We start from the raw sequence: 22937 nt of genomic DNA, 5'->3' as shown, positions 1-22937 counted from the left end.
AGCTGTTAGAACAAGATGTGACTTCCTACAAAAGTTACAATATGAGCATAGTGACTTGTTTCAATATGCTATGCATATATAATAGAAACTAACCAAAGTCCACCACCAGGAGTTCTCTTCTGTTCTAGATCCCAATTCAGATTGCAGCACCTACACACTGCAACCAGGTGATTGGGTCGTGATAAAGAAACATCTAAGGAAAAGTCCTAGGACCCAGATACAAGGTCCTTATCAAGTTCTCCTAACTACTCTGATGGCAGTAAAGGCAGCAGAAAAGAAAATTTGGATTCGCCTTACACTGCAAGATCATTACATAAGGGGAGTTGGAGTAATTTGAAAGTTATGAATTGATATATTTTGCTAGGCCCTAAGCCAGACAAAGGCTTGTGAGGATGTACTGTAAACTATGTTTCGTTCTTGTTATAGTTTTGATTCTAGTTTTATCAATATCCAGACTTAGTGTAAAGAATGGTCACAATATAGAAGCTTTAGCAAAACTATTTAATACTGTTACAGATAAAATATTTGATGAGTTTGAAATAATTACTAATGAATTGAAATTCCAGGTGAAGGCTTTGGGACAGTTTAGGCTTATCCTTCAGTATCTCACAGCTACACAGGGAAGTATGTGTAAAATAGTGAGACCTGTTTGCTGTAATTATACAGCTGATAATTTATCTGACCCAATATATGTACACTTGGAGAAAGTTAAAGAAATTGAAAGTCCAGTTTAGGAAGATGCATAATGATCCAGAGTATAATATTGATAGCAATGGATGGTTTACACGGTTGAATCTGTCAAATTGGTTCAAGGGAACATAAGAATAGTTTTCAGGTATTCTCATGTTAATAGCTAAAGGATTGTCATTACTAGTAAGCATTTACCTGATTGTCAGGATAGATATATGGCTAATAAGGAAAATACTTACACTTGATTACTGTTCTACGTTTAAAGCGTCTAAAGAAATATCAAAGACAGCTATGATCCTGCTACATGGACATACCCAGAACTTCTATGTTCACATAAGTCTCTGCCAAGCAATGGTTATCTTGTCTTTCAAATTACAATGTATGGCAATAATTGAAGGCTTTTACAAGAATATGGATGAAAAGAAGACACAGGACTATAGGAACTGAGGGACTCATCGCCTATGAGGTCTTGAATGGGCACTGCCCCATGCAGCTACCTCGTTAGGAGGGATAACTTGTTGTGTGAAGTAGGGACCAGATACGTAGGGGGTGGGCCATGGCTAGGTAAGCTAGAAAGACAATAATATGTAAGATTTGAATAAAAAGGAGGGAAAATGTGGAAGTATAGAAGCCATTTTGTATCCTATAAGAATCCTTTTTATTTTTAAGTATGCCACGTACACATAGAAGGTAAATGTACAGGACAGGAGAGGGTTAATTCATTGTACAGAGCCTATCACATATGCATAGCAAAGCATATGTACATATATGGGAATGTTATTCAAATCTTAGGAAGTCTTGAGACTGCCAGCTCATCAGCTTCACTGCAGATAATGAATAACAGATGTGTTACATGAAGCCTATAAATAGGAGTCTGTTTGTTAAATAAAGCAGAGAGGAGATGCTTGTGGTTACATACACATTCGTGTCCAGTGTCTCTTTCCTTCACATGATCATATGTAGGTTATAAACAGACAAAGCCCTGAGGGTGACCAAGAACGAAGTCAATTTATTAGCCATAGCTAGTGATCAGATTCGAAAATACATATCCCCACTAGGTCACTTACAAGTGTATGTCACAGGGATATTGATAAATAAGAGGTTTGTGTACACAACTATTACTGAATGCCGGCTGTTACACTGCTTGTGTCCTCCTCCTGCATTAGTACTTCGAATTTACGTTTACCCAACATCACAAGGGGGGTTTACGGTTAGATTTACTAAAGCTTCTAAAATATATAAAGTGGATATGTTACCCATAGCAACTAATCAGCTTCAAGCTACCATTTCTCTATTACATCCCAGAAAATGAGGCAACAGCATCCACTTTTAAGAAGCTTTAGTAAATCTACCCTTCGGTGAGGAAATACTTATATTACATCAAACCTTAAGGAAAGCCGTCTATTTACTTAAGTCCGGCTTTTCAAAGCCAGCAATTATCTGCATTTTTCTTCTTCAGGGTGCATAGGGCTCCACAGGGAGACAATGGGGTGTAGGTGGGACCTTGGAGGACCGGACACCAACAGCAAGCTTTTCAATCCCACGATGCTCCGATCCTTCCCCCTATACCCCGCCCACAGCCTGAGGGCAACTCAGTTTTGGTTGTGTCTGGCAGGAGCTGGGTCACCATTTTTAACAGTGGGGCTGCTTCAAGCAGCCCAAGATTATTTTTATGATTTATCTTTTATTTCTAGTGTTTTAAACTGAGCAGCAGCAAAAGACTGTCCCTTGGACATCTGCGCTGCTGCTCCATCACCCCTCCGCGGTGCCGTGACAACAAGCCCCGGCTAGGTACTCCCTGGCGGGGCTCTTGGAGAGGGGGGTGGGGGGGAGGGGGACTAGCTAGCAATCTCCCCAGACTGCAGCCCGGAATGCAGGGGACAGGTAAGGCAGATTGGCCCACGTCTGCACAGTCTAGCCTCCGGTCTCAGCAGACTAACTGGAGGCACTGATGTGGACACTGGTGCACCCACAACTCCACTAGACCACCGGGGCATTAATATACTAGCGCAGAGGCCAGGGGACCCAATGGCTTAAGTCAGCACGGAGAGAAGGCGCTCTCCCTGCAGCCCCTCCCCCAGCATTCCCAGAAACCTGTGAAGTAGAAAATTGCTGTCGCGCGTCTGAGGGAACAGAGGGTGAGGGAGGAGTATTTCAGGGAACAGCTAGACTGCAGTGGAATGGCGCCCTGAGCTGCTCCTCCCTCACCCTCAGAGAAGCGCAGCAGCCATTTTCTGCTTCACAGGTCTCCGGGAACGCTGGGTCCAGTCTCCCCATATACCTCTCCCACGGGCCAGGTTATACAGCACTATATCCTACCAGCCACTGCGGTCTGTGTAGTTGATTGTAGTGCCAATTGCAGATATAATGAGAGTTATGGTAAGAACTTACCTTGGTTAACTCTTTCTTCGAAGTCCATAGGGTCCACAGGGAGACTTGGGGGGTATAGCTGGATCTGGATCCTGGGCTCCACGCAGTTAAAAGCTTTGCTCTCAGGATGCACTGGAACCATCTTCCTCTATACCCTGCTCCCGAGCCAGAGGCACCTCAGTTTGTAATTAGCCAAAAGTAGGGGAAAAAAAAAAAAAAAGAGAGAAGGAAGACTGGAACACTCAAGATCACACTCTCACAGAAAAGGAGACAGAAAACCAGTGACCAGTACGAGAGACCATATGAAGCCAGGTGTGTCAGGGCGGGTGTGTGTGGACACTATGAACTTCGAAGAAAGACAGTTAACCAAGGTAAGTTCTTACCAGAACTCATTTTCTTCTTCAGGGTCCATAGGCTCCACAGGGAGACCTTGGGGATGTCCCAAAGCAGTCCTTTTAAGGGTGGGGACGCTCCTGCACTGAGAGGAGAATACAGCACCCAAAGGAAGCATCCTGAGAGATGAAGATATCAAATGCATAGAACCTTAGAAAAGGTCTGAAGGGAAGACCACATGGCTGCCTTACAAAGCTAACCAGCCGAGGCACCACGGCGAGGGGCCCACAGACCGAGTAGAATGAGTAGTAATAGAAGCTGGAACAGGCAAGCCCACCTGAGTGTAGGCCTCTGAGATAATCATACGAAGCCATCTGGCCAATGTTGGTTTATTGGCCGGCCATTCTTTTTTGTGAAATCCATAGGGCACAAATAAGGAGTTTAATTTCCAAGGGAACTGGTCTGGTCCACAAATCCTGAGAGCACGGACCACATTCAATAAGGCCACACCTGCCCAGAGGTCAGGTGACTGAAAGGCCGGTACAATAATTTCCTGGTTAATATGGAAATTAGACACCACTTTAGGAAGAAATTCAGCGCGAGTGTGATGCACAGCCCTGTCCAGGTGAAAAAATCAGAAAAGTAAGGCGACAGGAGAGCGCCCCCAATTCTGACACCCTTCCAGCAGAAGCAATAGCCAGTAGAAAGAGTCTTAGCCGTTAACCACTTGAGATGCACTGAATCTAGTGGTTCAAATGGAGGACCCTGGAGGGTCCGAAGAACAGCCGCCAAATCCCAAGGAGCCTCTGGGGGAACAAAGGGATTTTGAATCCGGAACACCCTGTAGTGTGGACATCTAGAAGCGGAGCTATCCTTCATTGGAACCACACTGACAGTGCAGAGACATGTACTTTTGCCTACGACTGGCCTCGTTGAGAGGTCCAACCCAGATTTAAGGAATGCCAATATTCTGGAAATACAAAACACCCGAGGGTCGTACTCCCTAGAGCAACACCACTGGAAACATGTATGCCAAACTCTGTGGTATATCCTGGCCGGAGCCGGTTTACGAGCTCTAAGCATCGTGTTGATGACAGGTGTAGAGGGAGTGGTGTTGGGGTCCTTCTATCCCCTGGTTACTCATACCCTCAGAACCATCCCTTACATTCTCCACATTTGAAGTTCATGTTATACACCTCTTCCAACCAGTACAATTCAGAGTAGCTGTCATCTACCGTCCCCCTGGCCCTCCCTCCAAGTTCCTTGACAACTTTGCTTTCTGGCTCACTCTCATTTCTCTCCTCAGACCTTCCCTCTATTATCCTAGGTGAGTTCAATATTCCAATTGATATCCCCACAGAATCCATAGCCTCCAAACTACTCACCCTCCCTTCCTCATTTGGCCTCTCCCAATGAACCTCCTCACCCTCCCATGCGAGTGGGCATTTGCTTGATCTGGTATTCACTCACCGTTGTGATATTTCTGCCTATTCCAATTCCCCATTCCCCTTCTCTGACCATCACCTTTTCTCTTTGAAACTATCCCTCTCTCCTTCCCCTCCTCCAACTCCAAAAACCACCATCACTAAGCGTAACATTGAAGCTATCGACACTGCTTTCTTTTCTTCCCTATTTGACTTCTCTCCCCTATCCTCTTTCTCCTGTGCTGGACAAGCCACTTCCCTATACAATGCCTCCCTTACTTCTGCTCTGGACTCTTGCTCCGGCAGTCACTACTTACCATAGCAAATCCACACCTCAACCCTGGCATTCCAAATGCACCAGATACCTGCAAAAATGTTCACAAACCGCCGGACAGTGGAGAATATCGCGCTCTCAGGCAGATTTTCTCCATTTATAATTCCTGCTGTCATCCTACAGTGCTGTCCTTTCCCTCTAAACAGTCATATTTCAAGAATATCCTCTCCTCCCAGCCCTCAAATCCCCAGCGTCTCTTTTCCACCTTCAACTCCCTCCTCTGCCCACCCCCTCCTCGTCTCCCCTCCTTGCTCTCTGCCATTGACTTTGCTACATATTTTACATCTAAAATTGATTCCATACGTCAGGACATCATATCCAACCAGTCCCCCAGCTCTCCACCTGCTCCTTTCTCAGATCACCACATCCCATCCATTTTACCAACTCTGACATCCTTCTCCCCTGTGACTGGAGAGGAAGTTAAGGCCCTTATCCGCTCTTTTGACCTTCATTATCTCTATGCTGATAATACTCAGATCTTCCTTTCCTCACCTGATCTTTCCTCCTCTCTACTGACTCGTATCTCCAACTGTCTCTCTGCTATATCTTCCTGGATGTCCCAGCAATTTCTCAAACTTTATATGTCCAAGTCTGAGCTGATCGTTTTCCCACCCTCCCACAAAACATCATCATTTCCCACTATTTCTTTATCAATAGATGGCATAACTATCTCATCTAGTCCCAAAGTGCATTGTCATGGAGTCATTCTGGACTCTTCCCTTTCCTTCAAACCACATATTCAGAACCTCTCGCAGTCCTGTCATTTCCATCTGAAGAATATTTCCAAGATCAAACCCTTTCTCACCCAGGATGCCACAAAAACCCTCATACATTCCAGATTGGACTACTGTAACCTCATCCTATCTGGCCTCCCCAAATCCCATCTCTCCTCTCCAGTCTGTGCTCAATGCTGCTGCTCGGCTCATCTCCCTCTCCAAATGCTCTACATCTGCCTCCCCTCTCTTACAAGCCCTCCACTGGCTCCCCTTCCCTTTCAGAACCCAATTCAAGGTTCTCACATTCACTTACAAAGCCCTCACCCATTCCTCTCCCATTTACATCTCTGATCTAATCTCCCTTGACTCTTCTGTCCGCCCTCTTCATTCATTTAATACACGCCGCCTTTCATGCCAATTGATTACTTCTTCCCACCTCCGTCTTGCTTGAACTTCCGAAGAACTCGAGGAAGCAGGGATACTGGAGCAAATAGGTATGCAAACTGGGAGGTCCACTTTACTGACAGGACATCCACCAAGCTTGCTTCGGCATCTCTTGTTCTGGACCCGTACACTGGCAATTTGTGATTGTGACGGGAGGCTATGAGGTCCACCTCTGGGAGGCCCCATTTGTCCACTAGGAGTTGAAATACCTCTTTGTGAAGAGACCATTCCCCTGGATGCACGTCGCAACGGCTGAGGAAGTCCGCTTCCCAATTGAAAACTCCGGAATGAACACTGCCGAAATGGCCGGGAGGTGACACTCTGCCCAAATAAGAATGTGGGACACTTCTGTCATTGCTGCCCGACTTCGAGTGCCTGCTTGATGGTCGATGTAAGCCACTGTGGTGGCGTTGTCGTAATGAACCTGCATGGCTTTTTCGTGGAGAAGGTGTCCTGCCATCCTGAGGGCTCTGTACACAGCCCGGAGTTCCAATATGTTGATTGGAAGGATTGCTTCTATTGCAGTCCAACGGCCCTGAAAGGAGTGAGGACCGGTCACTGCGCCCCAGCCCCGGAGAATGGCGTCCGTTGTCAGAAGTACCCAGTCCAGGATCCAAAAGTGACGACCCTTGGTGAGATGAGTGGTTTGTATCCACCAAGATAGAGAGAGGCACACCCCCGGAGAAAGCAGCAACGTCTGAGTTTTGATCCGGTGGGGTAGTCCGTTCCACTTAGAGAGGATCAGCCCCTGCAGGGGTTTTGAATGGAACTGAGCATATTCCACCATGTCAAATGTTGACACCATGGATCTTAGAACCTGCATAGCCGAGTGTACTGACACCCGGCAACTGTGGAGGCAACTGCGCATTTGGAGAGAGGAGATCTTTTCCGACCAGTGCTGGGCGAACTGAAGAAGTTGGCCTCCCACTCTGGGATCCCCCAGAGGGAGGTCCGTCCAGACAGGCTGAGGGCTTATCCTCCGACTTGGAAGTAGGGCGTCTGGCGCTCCAGGCTTGTTTTTTAGGCTTAGAGGTCGATTTTGCCACTGATTGTCTAGGAAAACTGTCCTTTGGGCATTCCTTGAGAACAAAAGGACCGAAAGGAAGAGGTTCTAGCCTTTGAAGACGTAGCTGCTGACAGCAGAAAAGCGGACTTAGATTTTGCCAGTGTGCCTACAATCTTGTTCAGGTCTGGGCCAAACAATATCTCCCCATTGAAGGGCAAGGCCTCCAGGCCCTTTTTGGAACTAGCGTCCACCCCACAGGAGCGTAACCACAGGGAGCGGCGAGCAGACACGGCTGCGACTCTGGAGGTCAGTAGACTGGCATCCAAAGCAGCCTCAGCAATATAAGCAGCCGCATCCCTCATGTGCCCCACTAAAGACCTTGGAGCCTCAGGAACCTCTTCTGGAGAGGTGTCCTCCAGGACATTCGCCCAGCTCTCTATTGCCTTGGCCACCCATGAATTAGCCATGGACAGACGAGCCACAGCTCCCGAGAGAGAGTAAATCGATTTCAGACACGTCTCCACCTTCCTATCTGTAGAATCTTTCAGGGAAGAAATGGAAGGCATTGGCAGCGTAGCACTTTTAATCAGGCGAGTAACATGAGAATCCACCGCAGGTGGCAATTCCCACTTCTTGCAGTGACCCTCAGGGAACGGATAGCATGAGGCCAAACGCTTTTGCGGTTGATACCTCTTACCAGGTGATTGCCAGGCCTCCGCCATGTGGTCAGAGAGAGGGAAAACTGCCGAAGTCTCCTTTACCTGTTTAAATTGAGAGTATATGGATTTAGGGGCAGGAACGTCCTCCTCTATATCTAGAATGAATTGGACCGCCCGTACCAAGGCTGGAATATTAATATTTGATTTAGGCTCCACTTCCTGTGAAGGGGGAATAAGAACCCTCAGCCACTTACCGATCATCTGATAACACGTCTGTGTCCTGTGTAGACTGGGATGACCATACAGGGCGTTTAGAAGTCTTCTGAGGTCTTTCATTTCACAACACGGTCTGAAAGGCCGTAGACGAAGCTGCCAAACTCTGAACTGAACAAAACATCCACCCATGGTGGTTGTACAGCTTGTGTAAGTCCCTGGAAGGGAGTGACAGACTGTTGTGGCACCAGAGGGGATTGAATATAGGGCCTGAGTCAGAGCCGGACGCTCTTTCAGAGCGCTTGCTCTGAATCAGGGCAGCATTTTTTTCTTTTTGAACCGGCCTCCTGGCCGCTCGCTAAGCTGTGGGTGACCACCCACAGCTTTTGCAAGCGGCCAGGTGATGGTCGCAACCATCGGGCTTGCGACGAGACCCTTGTGGTAGGGTCTCGTCCATCGCAAGCCCCAGTGAGCTTCCGGCTCTAATAGAGCTGGAAGCTCACTACTGAGGCCGCCCCCAAACGGCAGGCGTTCCTTTGGGAACGCCTCTGTTCGGCCAGCCAGCCACCCTCCCTGCCTGCCTCCAAAACGGGGCGAGCTGTCAATCACAATGGACAGCCGCCACGTTTCAGTGTGAGACCCGTAGCAACGGAGCACCAGTCGCTGGCCGGGTCTCGCACATGCGCACGCCGGAGCTGGCTCCGGCGTGCGCATGCGCAGTGGGGGACCATTGACCCGCTTGCGAGCGTGTCAGAGTCAGGCCCATATTGCGGTAACCCCTGGTAGGGTGTAACAGTCTGTGGCACAGGACTAGACTGCAACAACTGCGGGATACCCTGAGAGGGAAGGATGGCTTTTTGGGGTAACCCCATATGGGGTACCACGGCTGGGACCGTCAGGCGATCCACAATGGAGGCCAGTACCTGAGAAAAAAATGCCCAAGGGGGATCCTGTCCCGTTGTTGGGGGTTTGAGGGGCCAGACAACTGATAGCACCTCACACATAACCCATCCTGAGATAAATCCTCCTTTCCCACCCTTGCAGCACATCGCCTACAGGAGAGCAGAGTGGGTGCAGCAGTGCGCTTGACTTCCTCGTCAGACATGTCTGACATAGTTATACAGAAATCAGGAAGCGCAAAACTAGACACTCACAAAGTATGCAAATCACTGGTCCAACAATATGGCACCGTGCAGCACACAACTGTATGTGACAAACCTCACAAATACTTGAGTCTATATATGTGAGATCAAAGAACCTCCCCAAATAGGGTGGGAAGACGATCAGCTCAGTCTTGGACATGTTAAGTTTGAGAAATTGCTGGGACATCCAGGAAGAGATAGCAGAGAGACAGTTGGAGATACGAGTCAGTAGAGAGGAGGAAAGATCAGGTGAGGAAAGGAAGATCTGAGTATTATCAGCATAGAGATAATGGAGGTCAAAAGAGCGGATAAGGGCCTTAACTTCCTCTCCAGTCACAGGGGAGAAGGATGTCAGAATTGGTAAAATGGATGGGATGTGGTGATCTGGGAAAGGAGCAGGTGGAGAGCTGGGGGACTGGTTGGATATGATGTCCTGATGTATGGAATCAATTTTAGATGTAAAATATGTAGCAAAGTCAATGGCAGAGAGCAAGGAGGGGAGACGAGGAGGGGGTGGGCAGAGGAGGGAGTTGAAGGTGGAAAAGAGACGCTGGGGATTTGAGGGCTGGGAGGAGATGAGATTCTTGAAATATGACTGTTTAGAGGGAAAGGACAGCACTGTAGGATGACAGCAGGAATTATAAATGGAGAAAATCTGCCTGAGAGCGCGATCTTCTCCACTGTCCGGCGGTTTGTGAACATTTTTGCAGGTATCTGGTGCATTTGGAATGCCAGGGTTGAGGTGTGGATTTGCTAGGGTGAGTAGTTCAGGGCTGTAGAAAGGGAAAGGGATAGATATAAACTGACAGAATCAGAAAAAAGACACAGACAGTCAGCGCTAGCATACATACAATGCAGATAGATATCACCTACTGCAAATGGCACTACAATCAACTTACCAGAATCAGTGACTGGGAAGGATATAGCGCTGTATACACAAACCCCAGAGGAGAGGTATACAGGGGGACTAGTCCGCATGCTGTCCGGAGAGATCTGCGATGCACCATAGAGAAAATGGCCGCCACAGACCTCAGAGGGGGCATGGCCGTAGGAGGAGAGCAGCTCAGCAAAGCCAGACTTTAGCGGAAAGGGGCACTGAGCTGAGGGAGAAGAGCTGCTAAACAGGGAAGGCTGCCTTCCCTGGCCGGCAATTAACCCCGAGATGCTGGCTCCCGCACCAACTTCAAGTCCCTGGTGGTCTAGTGGAAGCGCCTGCCTCCACCACCAGCACCTCCGGTCTGTCCCCAGAGACCGAAGGTTAGGACTGCTAGCAAGCTGTGATCCGCACTTACCTGTCCTCGTACGTTCGGCAGAAGTCCAGGGTGTCCCGCGGGGCCCGGTTAGCACAGACTCCGGGGTCCCGCCAAGATCCCCAATATCTGTACTGGCGTTGCGGTGCCCGCAGGGTGACGTAGTGGCAGCGCAGACGTCCTATGGATAGTCTGTCGCTGCCCGCTTTGAAGAGTTAAAAGAAAAAACGAACAACTCATAAAAATAAAATAGTTTGGGGCTGCTAATCAGAACCCCTGCGCAATACAGTGACCCGACTCCGGCCGGGCACCAACTAGAACTGAGGCTCGGGAGCTGGGAATAGAGGAGGATGGTTCCAGTACATCCTGGGATCAAAGCTTTTAACTGCGTGGTGCCCAGGATCCAGATCCAACTATACCCCCCAAAGGTCTCCCTGTGGAGCCTATGGACCCTGAAGAAGAAAGTGTTTTTTCTGAGTTTGTATGTGACTTGTGCTAGTGCTGATCTCTGCTTTCTATACCTTTCCCTTTATTCTAATTTACCCTTACATACTAATGTATAGGGGGTTAATTGTACCTCACATCTCCTATATATTTGTGAGGGCTGTCACATACTATATAGCGCGATTGCACACTAGACTGTGCCATATTGCACGTGCACCGGGTGCGCCGCTGCAGCCGGCGTCAGTGACCTCCAGCCCGGTGCCTCAGGGAGACTAAGGCGGGTGCCCGCTGAGATGTTATTACCAGCGGGCGCCCGGCTCTTCTCTGCAGCGCCGCGCTAGCCGGAGGCTGGAGTTCTCTTCTGAACTCTAGCTTCCGGCTCTCCCCACAAGCACTATGGGAGAGACGTAATGACGTCTCTCCCATAGTTCCGAGGAGCAGCCGGGTGGACCCAACGGCGGCGGTCACAGGAGCGGGGTTTAAGGTAAGTATTACTTTTTTTTTTTTTTGTGTGTGTGTAAGCGGCACTATGGGGGCATTACCAGGGGGACTACAGAAGCATTACCAGGGAGCACTACAAGGGCATTATCAGGGGGCACTACAGGGGCATTAACAGGGGGCACTAAGGGGGCATTAACAGGTTGCACTACGGGGGCATTAACAGGGGGCACTACAGGGGCATTAACAGGGGGCACTACAGGGGCATTACCAGGGGGGAACTACAGAGGCATTAGCAGGGGGCTGTACATGGGCACTACTACATGGGCATTACTACATGGGCACTACAGGGGCATAACTAAGGGTATTACTACATGGGCACTACAGGGGCATTACTAAATGGGCACTACAGGGGCATTACTAGGGGTATTACTACATGGGCATTACTAAATGGGCACTACAGGGGCATTACTACATGGGCATTACTATATGGGGACTACAGGGGCATTACTATTTGGGCACTACAGGGGCATTACTATGGGAACATTACCATATGGCCACTAGTACAGGGGCATTACTATAGGTGCATTACTATGGGGGCACTGCTGCGGGGGAATTACCAGGGGGAGGGGGGCACCAAATTACTGTCTTGCCCCGGGTGACAAAAACATTAGTTTCGGCCCTGGCTTCAGCAGATAAAGTAGGGAGTGTAATGGCAGCCAAGGAGGACTCCAGGTCCGCTAGACTACAGGTCAATTAAGACGTATAGGTTCTGGTAAAAAGTCATAAAGACATGAGCCACACAGTCAACATTAAGACCTTCAAAAACAGCAGCAGAGGATCTCTCAGCCCTAGCCAAGTTGGAAAGATAGCTATCCGCCTATCTGTAAAAGAAAAATGGGAGTGTGCAGTAAACAGTCTGCTAGTAAATGGTCCATCTGGGTAGACAGCCAGGCCATTTTGGACTAATCAAACCCATCCAATAATTCCAGACTTCTACAGCTTTGTAATTCTAGCTCTTTATATCTAGAGAAAACATTATGTTTAGCAACAAGTTTAATCAAGGTGCCCCTCAAGAAGATTTTAAATGTACCCCACACCACCGTAACTGGGACAGAGTCCTGATTGTCAGGGAGGAAACCCTCCCTGGTAACTTCTAGTTCAGATCAAGCTCCCATTCGTGTCAGCCAAAACGGAATGAGCTTCAAAAAATGTTGCCCTTGCCGAGTCACCAGATCCAGCCCCAGTGCAAGCAGGGAGTGGTCTGATATCCTGCGGTCGCAGTCCCCACTAAGCCACAGCATGTTTGGGGGTGGGAAATGGAAGATGAAGGACTGCGTTCTTGAGAATGGGGGCGTGTCGGCCCCAGTTTCAAGGCGTGCCGAGGCCAGTGGCTGTGTCTTCCGACGCAGATTTCCTGGGTTACTCAAATGGCCAATGTTTTTACAGATTAGAAGATGCTGCATCCTGCCATGTATCTATATGAACCTACCACCCAACATGGTTCCTGCCATTAACAGAGCTGGTCCACTAATGGCATCAGTGGTGAGTGCTCAGCCACCATCTGTATGTGAATATTTTTAAATGTCAGTCTGGAATTAACTTTGAAGATACCTTTGATTTGTTATTAATGAATTGGTCCATTCAAATATTAGTTGGATATTACAGACTGCAAAGGCCGAAGCCAAGTCAGAACGTCCTACAATTAAACCAATTACGGGGCTTATGTTATTGTATAATCAAGAATTTGGAGAAGTTCCTCCTCTGAACCCATAAGTATTTGCATTATTGGAGGAGCTCAGCAATCTGAAACTACGGAATGATACACCCATACTACGTACATTTTCATCCACTGTAAAGCGATGGTAGATGCCGGCCGGGAGCATGATCAGGTCTCCTTTCTGCATAAAGATCCTGATCCATCGGTTCTCATTGTCTCGCACGTCAAAGTAACCGCTGCCCTCCAGGGTGTAGCGGACCTCATCATCTAGGTGCAAGTGCTCCTCGTAAAAGCTTTTCAACTGGAAGGGAAAATAGTTTAAAGCAGTGTTGTAAATAATGTAAAGCTTCATATGTAAGTACCTTTCAGTTTAATAGAGGATTTCTCAAGGCAACAAATTGGTTTCATAAACCGTCCTTTTAACCTTCTGGGAACTAGGTGGGGTGTGACATACCCCAGCAAGATTTAAACTCCTATAACTTTATTTTTAATAAAATACTGCATGCAAGTTCCCGTTTCATATACCTGGAGTTGCGACGTTGCCAGTTTGCGTAGTTATGGCGGTTTATTGCAGCAAGTACTATTTTAGTTTATTTTAATTATTTCTAATTGTAAAAGTTAAATTTTTACTAACGATTGTGATTCAAAACGTGCTCCAAAGATCTTTTTAAATAAAAGTGTTTACTAGAAAACTTGTAAGTTTAGTTTGTAAAAAAAATAAATAAAAAAATATATATATTTTTGTTTTCTCGATTTAAAAAATTAAAGAGTTTATTCCCTTTTTATTATTTTGTTTTACTTTTTATACCTTAAGGGACAAGAATCAATGTTTTGACAGTCGGAATTACTGTCGTACTAAATTAGTATACTTAGGGTGAAGTATAGCATGGGGTATGAGATTGCGAAAGAAAAAATGGACCTAAAAACATTTGACAGCGATAATCCAGGGCTAGTTCCTATGCAAACATAACAATAGTTTTCTCACTGATCAGTAACCTGCAGCAAACAGGCCAAAGTACAAGTTTAGAAAATGATAGCAAATGTCTGATGAGTTGCAATGAAAATGCCATATTTCCTACAGTTTGCTGCTTCACACTATCACTAGATACACTGAATACTACAAAACACACACCACTTACTTTGGAACATCGGGCCTGATTCAGACCCACTCGCGAGCGGCTGTCCGCTCGCAAGTGGGTCGATGGTCTGCACTGAGCATGCGCACGACGGAGGGAGCTCCGTCGTGCGCATGCGCCAGACGTGACGAGCGAAGGACTTTCCTTCGCTCGTTGTGTCTGATCAAAGGGGGCGTGCTGTCGATGTTGATTGACAGCACGCCCCCTTTGGTGGGCGTGCCGGGGGCGTGCCTCCCTGACAGGGGCGTTCCCAAGGGAACGCCTACCGTCAGAAGCCGGCCCACTGACATCACTTGTGATGTCAGTGGGAGTGATTTTGGCTCTGATAGAGCCAAAATCACTCCGGGCCTTGCGGTTGAAAACCTCAACCGCAGGCTCCGGCTCGCAGTTTCGATGGTCAAGACCATCGCGGACATCAAACTGCACGCTCGTATAGGCTGTGGGTGGTGACCCACAGCTATACGAGCGTCCAGGAGGACGCTCCATTTTTATGGAGGGCGGCCCTCATTCAGAGCGTGCGCTCTGCTCAGAGCGTACGGCTCTGAATGAGGGCCATTGTTTCAAGCATAAATTACCAATTATCTTGACAGAGGTAGCTCATTACACTCTGATGACTGGTCAACATTCTCAAGAGCCTGTCAATCACCTGAATTGCAATGGCTCAGGAAAAGCATAACTTATACAGTCATCTGCTAGCCCACACTGACATCTGTCAATCATTCATGCTCATAATACGTATTAGCAGGGCCGGCGCTAGGCTGTGTTGCGCCCAGCGCCGTCCTGTGTTGGCGCCCATTCCCTCCTCCGCTCCCTCCAACCGAGCTTAAATATGTCCTATAGCGCTGGGAGGGAGGTGGGCGTTTCCTGCGCCCTCCGGAAACAGTAGCGCTCTGGGCGACGGACCGGCTTGCCCGTGCCTGGAGCTGCTACTGCGTATTAGATGTCATGTAACGAGGACTCAATAAACTGAACTAAACTATGGTTCAGGATGTAAAGGCCCCCATACATCAGCAATCTGAAAACCACAATTGAACAATTTTAAGATTTATTGCCCGATTTTAGGATTTCCCAATCGAGCAATCTGCGCCCATACATTACAGATCTTTTTCAGTGATTTGCAAATCGATTGCAGAAAACACAGATCGGATAATCTTGAAAGGCCCATCATTTTACTGGTAACGGTCTGCAAATCTGCTGATCATGGCCATACACTAGCAATCTACAGCCCCAATCCATCTGTGAACAACATGTTGGACAATCTGATTTAACAATTCCAATCACTTTTTGGTTGCAATCTGCGATCTGTGAAGCCCATACATTGCAGATTTTTATACGCAATCGATTGCAAATTGCAGGATTGCCACAATTGATTGCTGATGTATGGGGGCCTTAAGACGTAGCCTTAAGCTCACTTCTGTTGTAGGAGACAGGGAAAACCTAAAATCCTGTATAAATGGTCAGAGCTGTACAGGACGTGCTGCATTGTAGTTGCACCTGCAAGTCGTCATTTTCACAAAAGCCAAGTACACTTTACCTTCTGCTCATAATTGGGCAGCGTGTCTTTGGGTATAGTGATTATATCCATCCAAGAGTAATTGTTTTCTTTCCGAATCTTGGCCAGCTCAGGATCAGTCTCATAATTATCAGCATCCAACTGGGAAGAAAAAAAAAAAAAAAAACACATACATATGTATTGCTGTGAGCATGAAAGATTACTAAAAAAAAAGGATAATAATGTCCAAATAATTTCTTAGTGACAGATGTTATTGGTAAATAAAAAAAAAAATATATTACAAATCTGAAGTGGGCTTGGAAAATAGTTTACCGTGCCCTCCTGTTGTAGGATAGGCAATGCACGTGCCCTTATGGAAAGGGTGTGGCCAGTATGCAAGGGGTGTGGCTACCACTTTCGATAGTGTTAATCCATCCTCCACCTCTCCCCTTGAAAACACAATGGCTATGCGACATGCACCACTATTAGATGCAAACTCCTAAATGCACCATCGAAGCCCTGATACAATAAGCCCCCACAATTGTTCTACCAGATACAGGACAGTTGGCAGACTGCCTACAGCTCTGCACTGCATCAGAGTTCCCTTCTCCCACTATACTGGTTTCATGCAATTTTGGCAGTCACACAGCAAGAAGCTTACACAGCTACCTGCCGGTGTGCTCAGTGCTGCCAGAGTGGGAGGTTTGGTCCAAATTAATAGCATTCACCTACTAAATAGTTCTAATTCCCTCCAACCAGTCCAGACACTACATTATTAGCTGGCACCCTGCATTAATAATCCCTTATAGCCCTCACTAACCCTACATTACATCAATACCCCAAACAAACATTCCCTTAACTGTTCTGCAGATTCAGCCACTCCACCTATCAGAGGGCTGGTCAGCGCGGTCTACTGTTGTGCACTTCATAAGAGATCTGTTCCCCTATAAACAGGTTCCAGTGTTAGCAGTGACACAGCAGGAAGCTTAAGAAGCAAACAATCCGGTATGCTCAGTGTTGGTACCAGGGGCAGCAGTTAGAGTGGAGCTGTTGCAGACACAGAAGGGTAAAGGAAAGAGGCAGTAAATAAGAGACAGAAGGAGCAAATGGCCTTGGTGGGCAGAGGAAATAGTGGGAGTGGGCACGAGGCTGTAGGAGGGGGTAGGCATGCATCAAGCAAGGCAAGGAGGGCCTGATTCACAGCTATAGCGAGCGGCCAGGAAGATGGTCGCAATGGTCAAGACCACCGCGACCATCGGGCTTGGCGACGAGACCCTTGTGGTAGGGTCTCGTGGCCGCAAGCCCCAGAGTGCTTTCGGCTCTAACAGAGCAGAAAGGACTCCCACTGACATCGCTTGTGAGGTCACTGGGGCTGGCCCCAGACAGTAGGCGTTCCCATGGGAACGCCTCCGTCTGGGCAGCCACACCCCCGGCCCACCCACCAAAGGAGGCGTGCTGTCACTCAATATCGACAGCATGCCCCCTTTGGTACGAGACCCGGAGCGACGGATTGCCAGTCGCTATCCGGGTCTCGCGCATGCGCACTGGGCCACCATCAACCCGCTTGTGAGCGCGTAGCGGTCGCGAGCGGGTATGAATCAGGCCCATAGTTCACTAGGTGAAGAGCAGCACTGGAGAAGTCTTAAGGGGCCTATCCATTAGAAGATAAATTGAACGACTGAACGACATATCGTTCAATATATCTGCTATGGATAGGCCCTGAACGATGACAGATGCGCACTCCCGCGGCCAATAAATGGAATCTTTCATCTCTCCAACATGTTGGTCAATTATCGCATATCGCTGCCAGATATTAGAAATATCTGGCAGTTTATATGCGGTAAACGACGAACGACGAAAGATATTAGCAGCAGCTACAGAGGAAAAAAATCCACTCCCTGAATGATGTCATGCGATATCGTTCATCTTTTGCCAATATCTGTCATGTACATGACAGATATCGTTCAGCACAGCCACTGGAATTTTCAATAGATATCTTTTGTCTTTCATCGCTCAGAAATACATCTGCTAATGGATAGGCCCCTTTAGAGATGGGAGTGGGAGGAGAACAGAGGCGAAGGTTAGAGGCAGAGCGGAGTGGTAAAGTTGAGGAGGATCTTGTGATGAATTCAGAGATGTAAGGAGGGCATGGAATTCTGGAGTGAATGGGATACAGGGTCTCATTCAGACCCGGTCGCAAGCGCTGAGCGCTCGCAACCGGGTCGATGTTATGGCCCTGCGCACGCTCGCAATCTCTCTCGCTCAGGAGCTCACTACAAAAGGGGCGGCTGTCAATTTTGATCGACAGCTCGACCCGTTTTGTAGGCGGGGCAGGGGGTGGCTACACAAACAGAGGCGTTCCTGACGGAACAAAAACTGTTCCTGACAAAACTGTTTTTTTTTGTAACCTACATTTACACATGGGTGACGATCAGGGATATTCCCAGATCGCAACCTTCATACCGGACCCGGGTCTTCCAGTCAGGCAGTGGATGCTTGGAGATTATGTCATCTCTAAGGACCACTGAGTCCGGACGATCAGAGCCTTTTAGGCATGACCCGGATCATCGAGACCCTGGTTATGTCAGTCTACCGAGCAGGGTTGCGGATCCGGAACTCCAACCTGGGTTGGCCCCATTCACACTCAGTCTAGACCCGGGTCAGTGTGCACACAAAGGCAAATACCTGGGTATTTAAGCTATGTGTGAAAGGAGTTTGATATTGCAGATTTTGCACAGTGTCATGTGACTACAGTGTCAATCGCACATGATTGAGCAGACAGGCCTTGGAATGCCCATTTGAGCTCCGTTTTCACTTTGAAGTCCTTCCCCATCACATGACATTCTGAGAGTCTGTGTAGCAGACTGACTGGGTCTGGCAGCCATTCTTGTTTTCCCTTCAACAAGATTTTGAAAAGGGGGATGCTTTACAGGAGGATAGGTCGGAAAAATTACTTTCAGACTAATGCTTAAAAAACAAGGTTTCCTCCCTTAGATTACTATAATAGACTGGATTGTTTATTTTCTTCTACAAATATTACTAATTACTGTATATTGCATTATCTTGCTCTTTAATGCATTAGGTGTGTGTGGTGTCATCAAGATGAATTATTTCTATGAAAATGTTGCAACTACAAGTCCAATAGTGTTAAAACTATGCGCTATTATTGATGCTGTTGGTCTAAACAAAATAGCATTTATAATGAATAGCATTACATAGCCATGGCCCAATTCCACTTTTTTTTTAAATTTATTTATTTTTGCATGTTAAGAAGTGTAAAAAAAACTGTATAAAACAGGGGTTCTCAACTCCAGTCTTCAGATACAACCAACAGGTCATGTTTTCTGGATTTATTTAATCATGCACAGGTGAGTTATTCTATTTTGCTGGGAAAACTTGAGGGTTGATGTTGAGAACCAATGTAAAAGAAAAAAAAAAGTCTGCATTCAATGTTCTTTGCACAGTGCCTCATTCACGTTCCTTATTACTGTATTCTATACTTATTTCATTAATAAATGATGCATGATTAGCAGGCTGGCAATTTACATAGTGTGGCATTTACATGTGACCCAATAGCCTTAGTGGGTAGGGCAACATTACATTGTGTAAAAGTTGGCCGTACACGGCATGATAATAGTGTAAACCAGCTGGTTTGAACAATTATCGTTAAGTGTATGGACCTGAACGATAATAGTGTACAGCCTGGGAGCAACTGAAAACCAGTCTGTATTGTTTGGTCAGGGCCGCAACTAGGGGGGGGGGGGGGGCTAGAGGTGCACGTGCACCGGGTGGGGATTGCGGGGGGGGTGAAAAAGCTGACTTGGCCATCCGAATATGGCCGCCGCCAAAGAGGAGACTAATGCTTGAGGTCCTTACTGGACCTCTAGTGTCTGTCTCTTCCTTGGTGGCGGCCATTTTTGGATGGCAGTTTTCAGCAGATTCCATGCGGACTAGCCGTCCGCATGGACTCTGCTGAAAAGGGCCATCCAAAAATGGCCGCCGCCAAGGAAGAGACAGATGCTAGAGGTCCTACTGGACCTCTAGTGTCTGTTAGCAGAGCGCAATGCACACAGCGTTCCTGGAAGTGCCGGGAACGCTGGCTCTGCAGGGAGAAGATGCTGAGAGCTGCATCTTCTCCCTTCAAATCCCCTGGCAATGAGCATAAACCCCCCTGGAAACGAGCATAAACCCCATGGCAACGAGCATGAAACCCCCTGGCAATGAGCATGGAACCCCCCGGCAACGAGCATGGAACCCCCTGGCAACGAGCATGGAACCCCCTGGCAACGAGCATAACCCCCCCTGGCAACGAGCATGGAACCCCTGGCAACGAGCATGGAACCCCTGGCAACGAGCATAAATCCCCTGACAATAAGCATGAAACCCCCTGGCAATGAGCATGTAACACCTGGCAACGAGCATAAACCCCCTGGCAACGAGCAGGTAATTTTAAAGTAATTAGAAGCATTACTGTGGGGCATAAAATGATGTCGGGCAAATATGTAAGTGGCACTTTGGTAATAGGCATTACAGTGTGTGGCATAATGTGTAATGGGCATTATGGTGTATGGAATAATGTAAGTCACTATACCAGGGACGTCTGAGTAGTGCACTACCTTATTGAGGAGCAAGGACAAACTCCAGGTACAGGAAGGGAGGGGGCGCAAAATTGCTGCCTTGCACCGGGTGACAGATATCCTAGTTTCGGCCCTGGTTTGGTTACCAAACCTGTCCGATTCACCCAACGTTACACAGTGCATGGAGACTCTCTGATTATCGAGTCGTCTGCAGAATTTTTTTTACATGATTATCCCGGCTATGTACTAAATGTAAATCACAGGGAGAGTGGTAGCGCTAACTGCTGCCCATCCTCAGGGGGTTGCGGAGGAGTCTTTTACATTTGAAAGACGTGATCGGGTGATCCTCCTGCATCCTCTTACAAAGACTCTGCATGAGAATTGTACTGTTATGTAGCCGAGACCCATAAAAGAACTGCAGTTTCTGCATAGTTTTATGAAAAACCAGCTTGACAGGGACCCTACATCTGTGCTGTGATAAGGCTTGTTCAGAGGATCAGTTAAAGAGCATTCTCTCGGACTGTGTCTATGAAGGACTTGGACAATCTAACTATGGCCCATATTCAATTTGAGACGAAAAGTCCCGGACTTTTCGCCTGCCGGACTTTCCGCCTACATCACATGTTTTTGGAGAAAACACTTTCCGCGCGCGCTCCCGCTTTTCGCCGTTTTCAATTTCAAAGGACGCGAAAACGGCACCTGGCGAAACTGAAATAGGCGAAAAGTCCTGTCAGTTTTGGGGAAATTATCCTGACACCCCCCCCAAAAGATGCACTGACATGGGGGATCACTATGGATACCCCCGAATAGGCCTGCTGAAGGTATTTGGGGTACTTAAATGTTCTCAATAGGTTGTAATTATCGTATTTGCATAAGTGAAGAATAGCATTTAGCTTTTTTTATTTAGAAAATGACTAGTCCCAGCAAATTTGGTGTACCTGAAAATGGGGGGTAGCATAATTAAAAGGTGCTAAAGTAAAGTTTTTTAAAAATCATGAAAAAAATTCACATTCCGCAAGCACCTGCAATCAAAAAAACACCGGGGGCATACTTGGGGATCCCCTGGAGTCTATTTCGCTATTATTTAACTTTGTCCCCAACTTTGTTAATTTTCTCCCCCAAATCGAAAATACTCTTTTGTGGAGTTCTTAAGTGTTTTTGTTTTTTTAATTTGACGCAGTTTACCTTTGGGGACTGTCTTTAGGCTGCACGGGGGTTTCCGCAACGTTGCACCCCAAAACCCCAATTCCGCACTTTTTTCCGCCTGCTATTCATAGGCGAAACTTTTCCGCCAGGTCCATTGCATTTACTTTCCGCCTAGGCGAAAAGTCTTTGAAGTTGCATACGGCGAAAAGTTACCGCCTGGCGAAATCACGTCACCCGCAATACTTTTTTGCCGAAACTGACTTTTCGCCTCAAATTGAATACGGCCCTATGTTGGAGTTGACCACTGATTTTCACAAACTTATGGAAACCTAGGGATCAATGGGCCCAGCTCCAACACAATGGTTTGCTGAAATCATGAGCAAACTGTTACTACATTTTCATTACACTCTCATATGAGCGATCCCTTATCTCATGGCCATGCCTTGTTGATATGTGTAATACTAGGAATACAGTCAATATCCCAACCGCGGGGATTCCGTCGCCAGAATCCCGACCGTCGGAATCCCAAAAAGTAGCAAGGTTGGGGGAGGTTTAGCGTTAGGTTTAGTTAGGCACTAGGGGGGAGGTTAGGGTCAGGCACTAGGGCGGGGTGGTTGGGGGGGGGTTAGGGTAGGGAGAGGGGGAGAGTTAGAATAGTACTGACAGGGCCGGATTAACAATGGGCCGGGTGGAGCTGCAGCTCCAGGCCCCATATCAAAATAGGCCCACCGCAACTGCTGTGCTGCACTGGAGACAGGAAAAAAAATTCTCCTGTTATAGTTTGCAAGCAGCCGCCGGAGGCCTCACCCAGTCAAACCGCTAACCCTAACACCTCCCTCCACCACCGCGGCCGCCCGCCGGAGATTGAATGTACTGGGAATAACAAATTTGTTGATGGCGGCTCAGTAGAAGGCTGCGCAAGCCCTCCCTGTGCCGTACAATTCCTCTCTCTACACCTCCCCTGCGCCATGATGTCATGCCGTGTGATACAAGCGCCGCCCCACCACCGTGCAGAATAGCTGCTGTTGTAGCGCCGCGGGCCGCGGCCAAGCTCAGCTCCGGGAAGTCGGCAGTCTTGTGATTGTTGTGACTGAGGCTGAGCTAACTAGCAGCCCTTCAGGCTGTTTATGATGATCGGGGACAGCATATTGGCTGCTGCTGCAGCTGATGGTCTTGAACTAGTTGTCCGTGTCCTGCAGTGCCCTGGAAAAAGGTATGCTCATTCTGCCACTAACTGACTGAAGATTTCACTGATTATAGTTTTTTATGTTTTTACTTGTTGTGGTAATTGTGTATAATATATATATATATATATATATATATACACACACACATATACTAGGGGTGAGCGGGTTCGGATTTCTGAAATCCGAACCCCCCCGAGCCCCCCCGATCCGAGTCCG

General features: G+C 47.6%; 1 protein-coding gene across 1 annotated transcript in view; it reads right to left on the bottom strand.

Annotated features, from left to right (window-relative positions):
- The window catches only part of LOC148516832 (acireductone dioxygenase-like), a 50087-nt gene that overhangs the window by 7665 nt on the left and 19485 nt on the right, over nt 1-22937 (bottom strand). The window contains exons 2-3 of the mRNA XM_088479514.1: nt 15854-15973; nt 13305-13484 (exon numbers count right to left, since the gene is read on the bottom strand). Coding sequence (XP_088335640.1) covers nt 13305-13484; nt 15854-15973 — 300 coding nt within the window. The remainder of the gene's footprint in view (nt 1-13304; nt 13485-15853; nt 15974-22937) is intronic.

This window comes from Taudactylus pleione, unplaced genomic scaffold (genome assembly GCF_031769625.1).
Source record: "Taudactylus pleione unplaced genomic scaffold, aTauple2 ptg000238l, whole genome shotgun sequence".
NCBI classification, from domain to species: Eukaryota; Metazoa; Chordata; class Amphibia; order Anura; family Myobatrachidae; genus Taudactylus; species Taudactylus pleione.
This window is presented reverse-complemented; position numbering and strand designations above follow the sequence as displayed.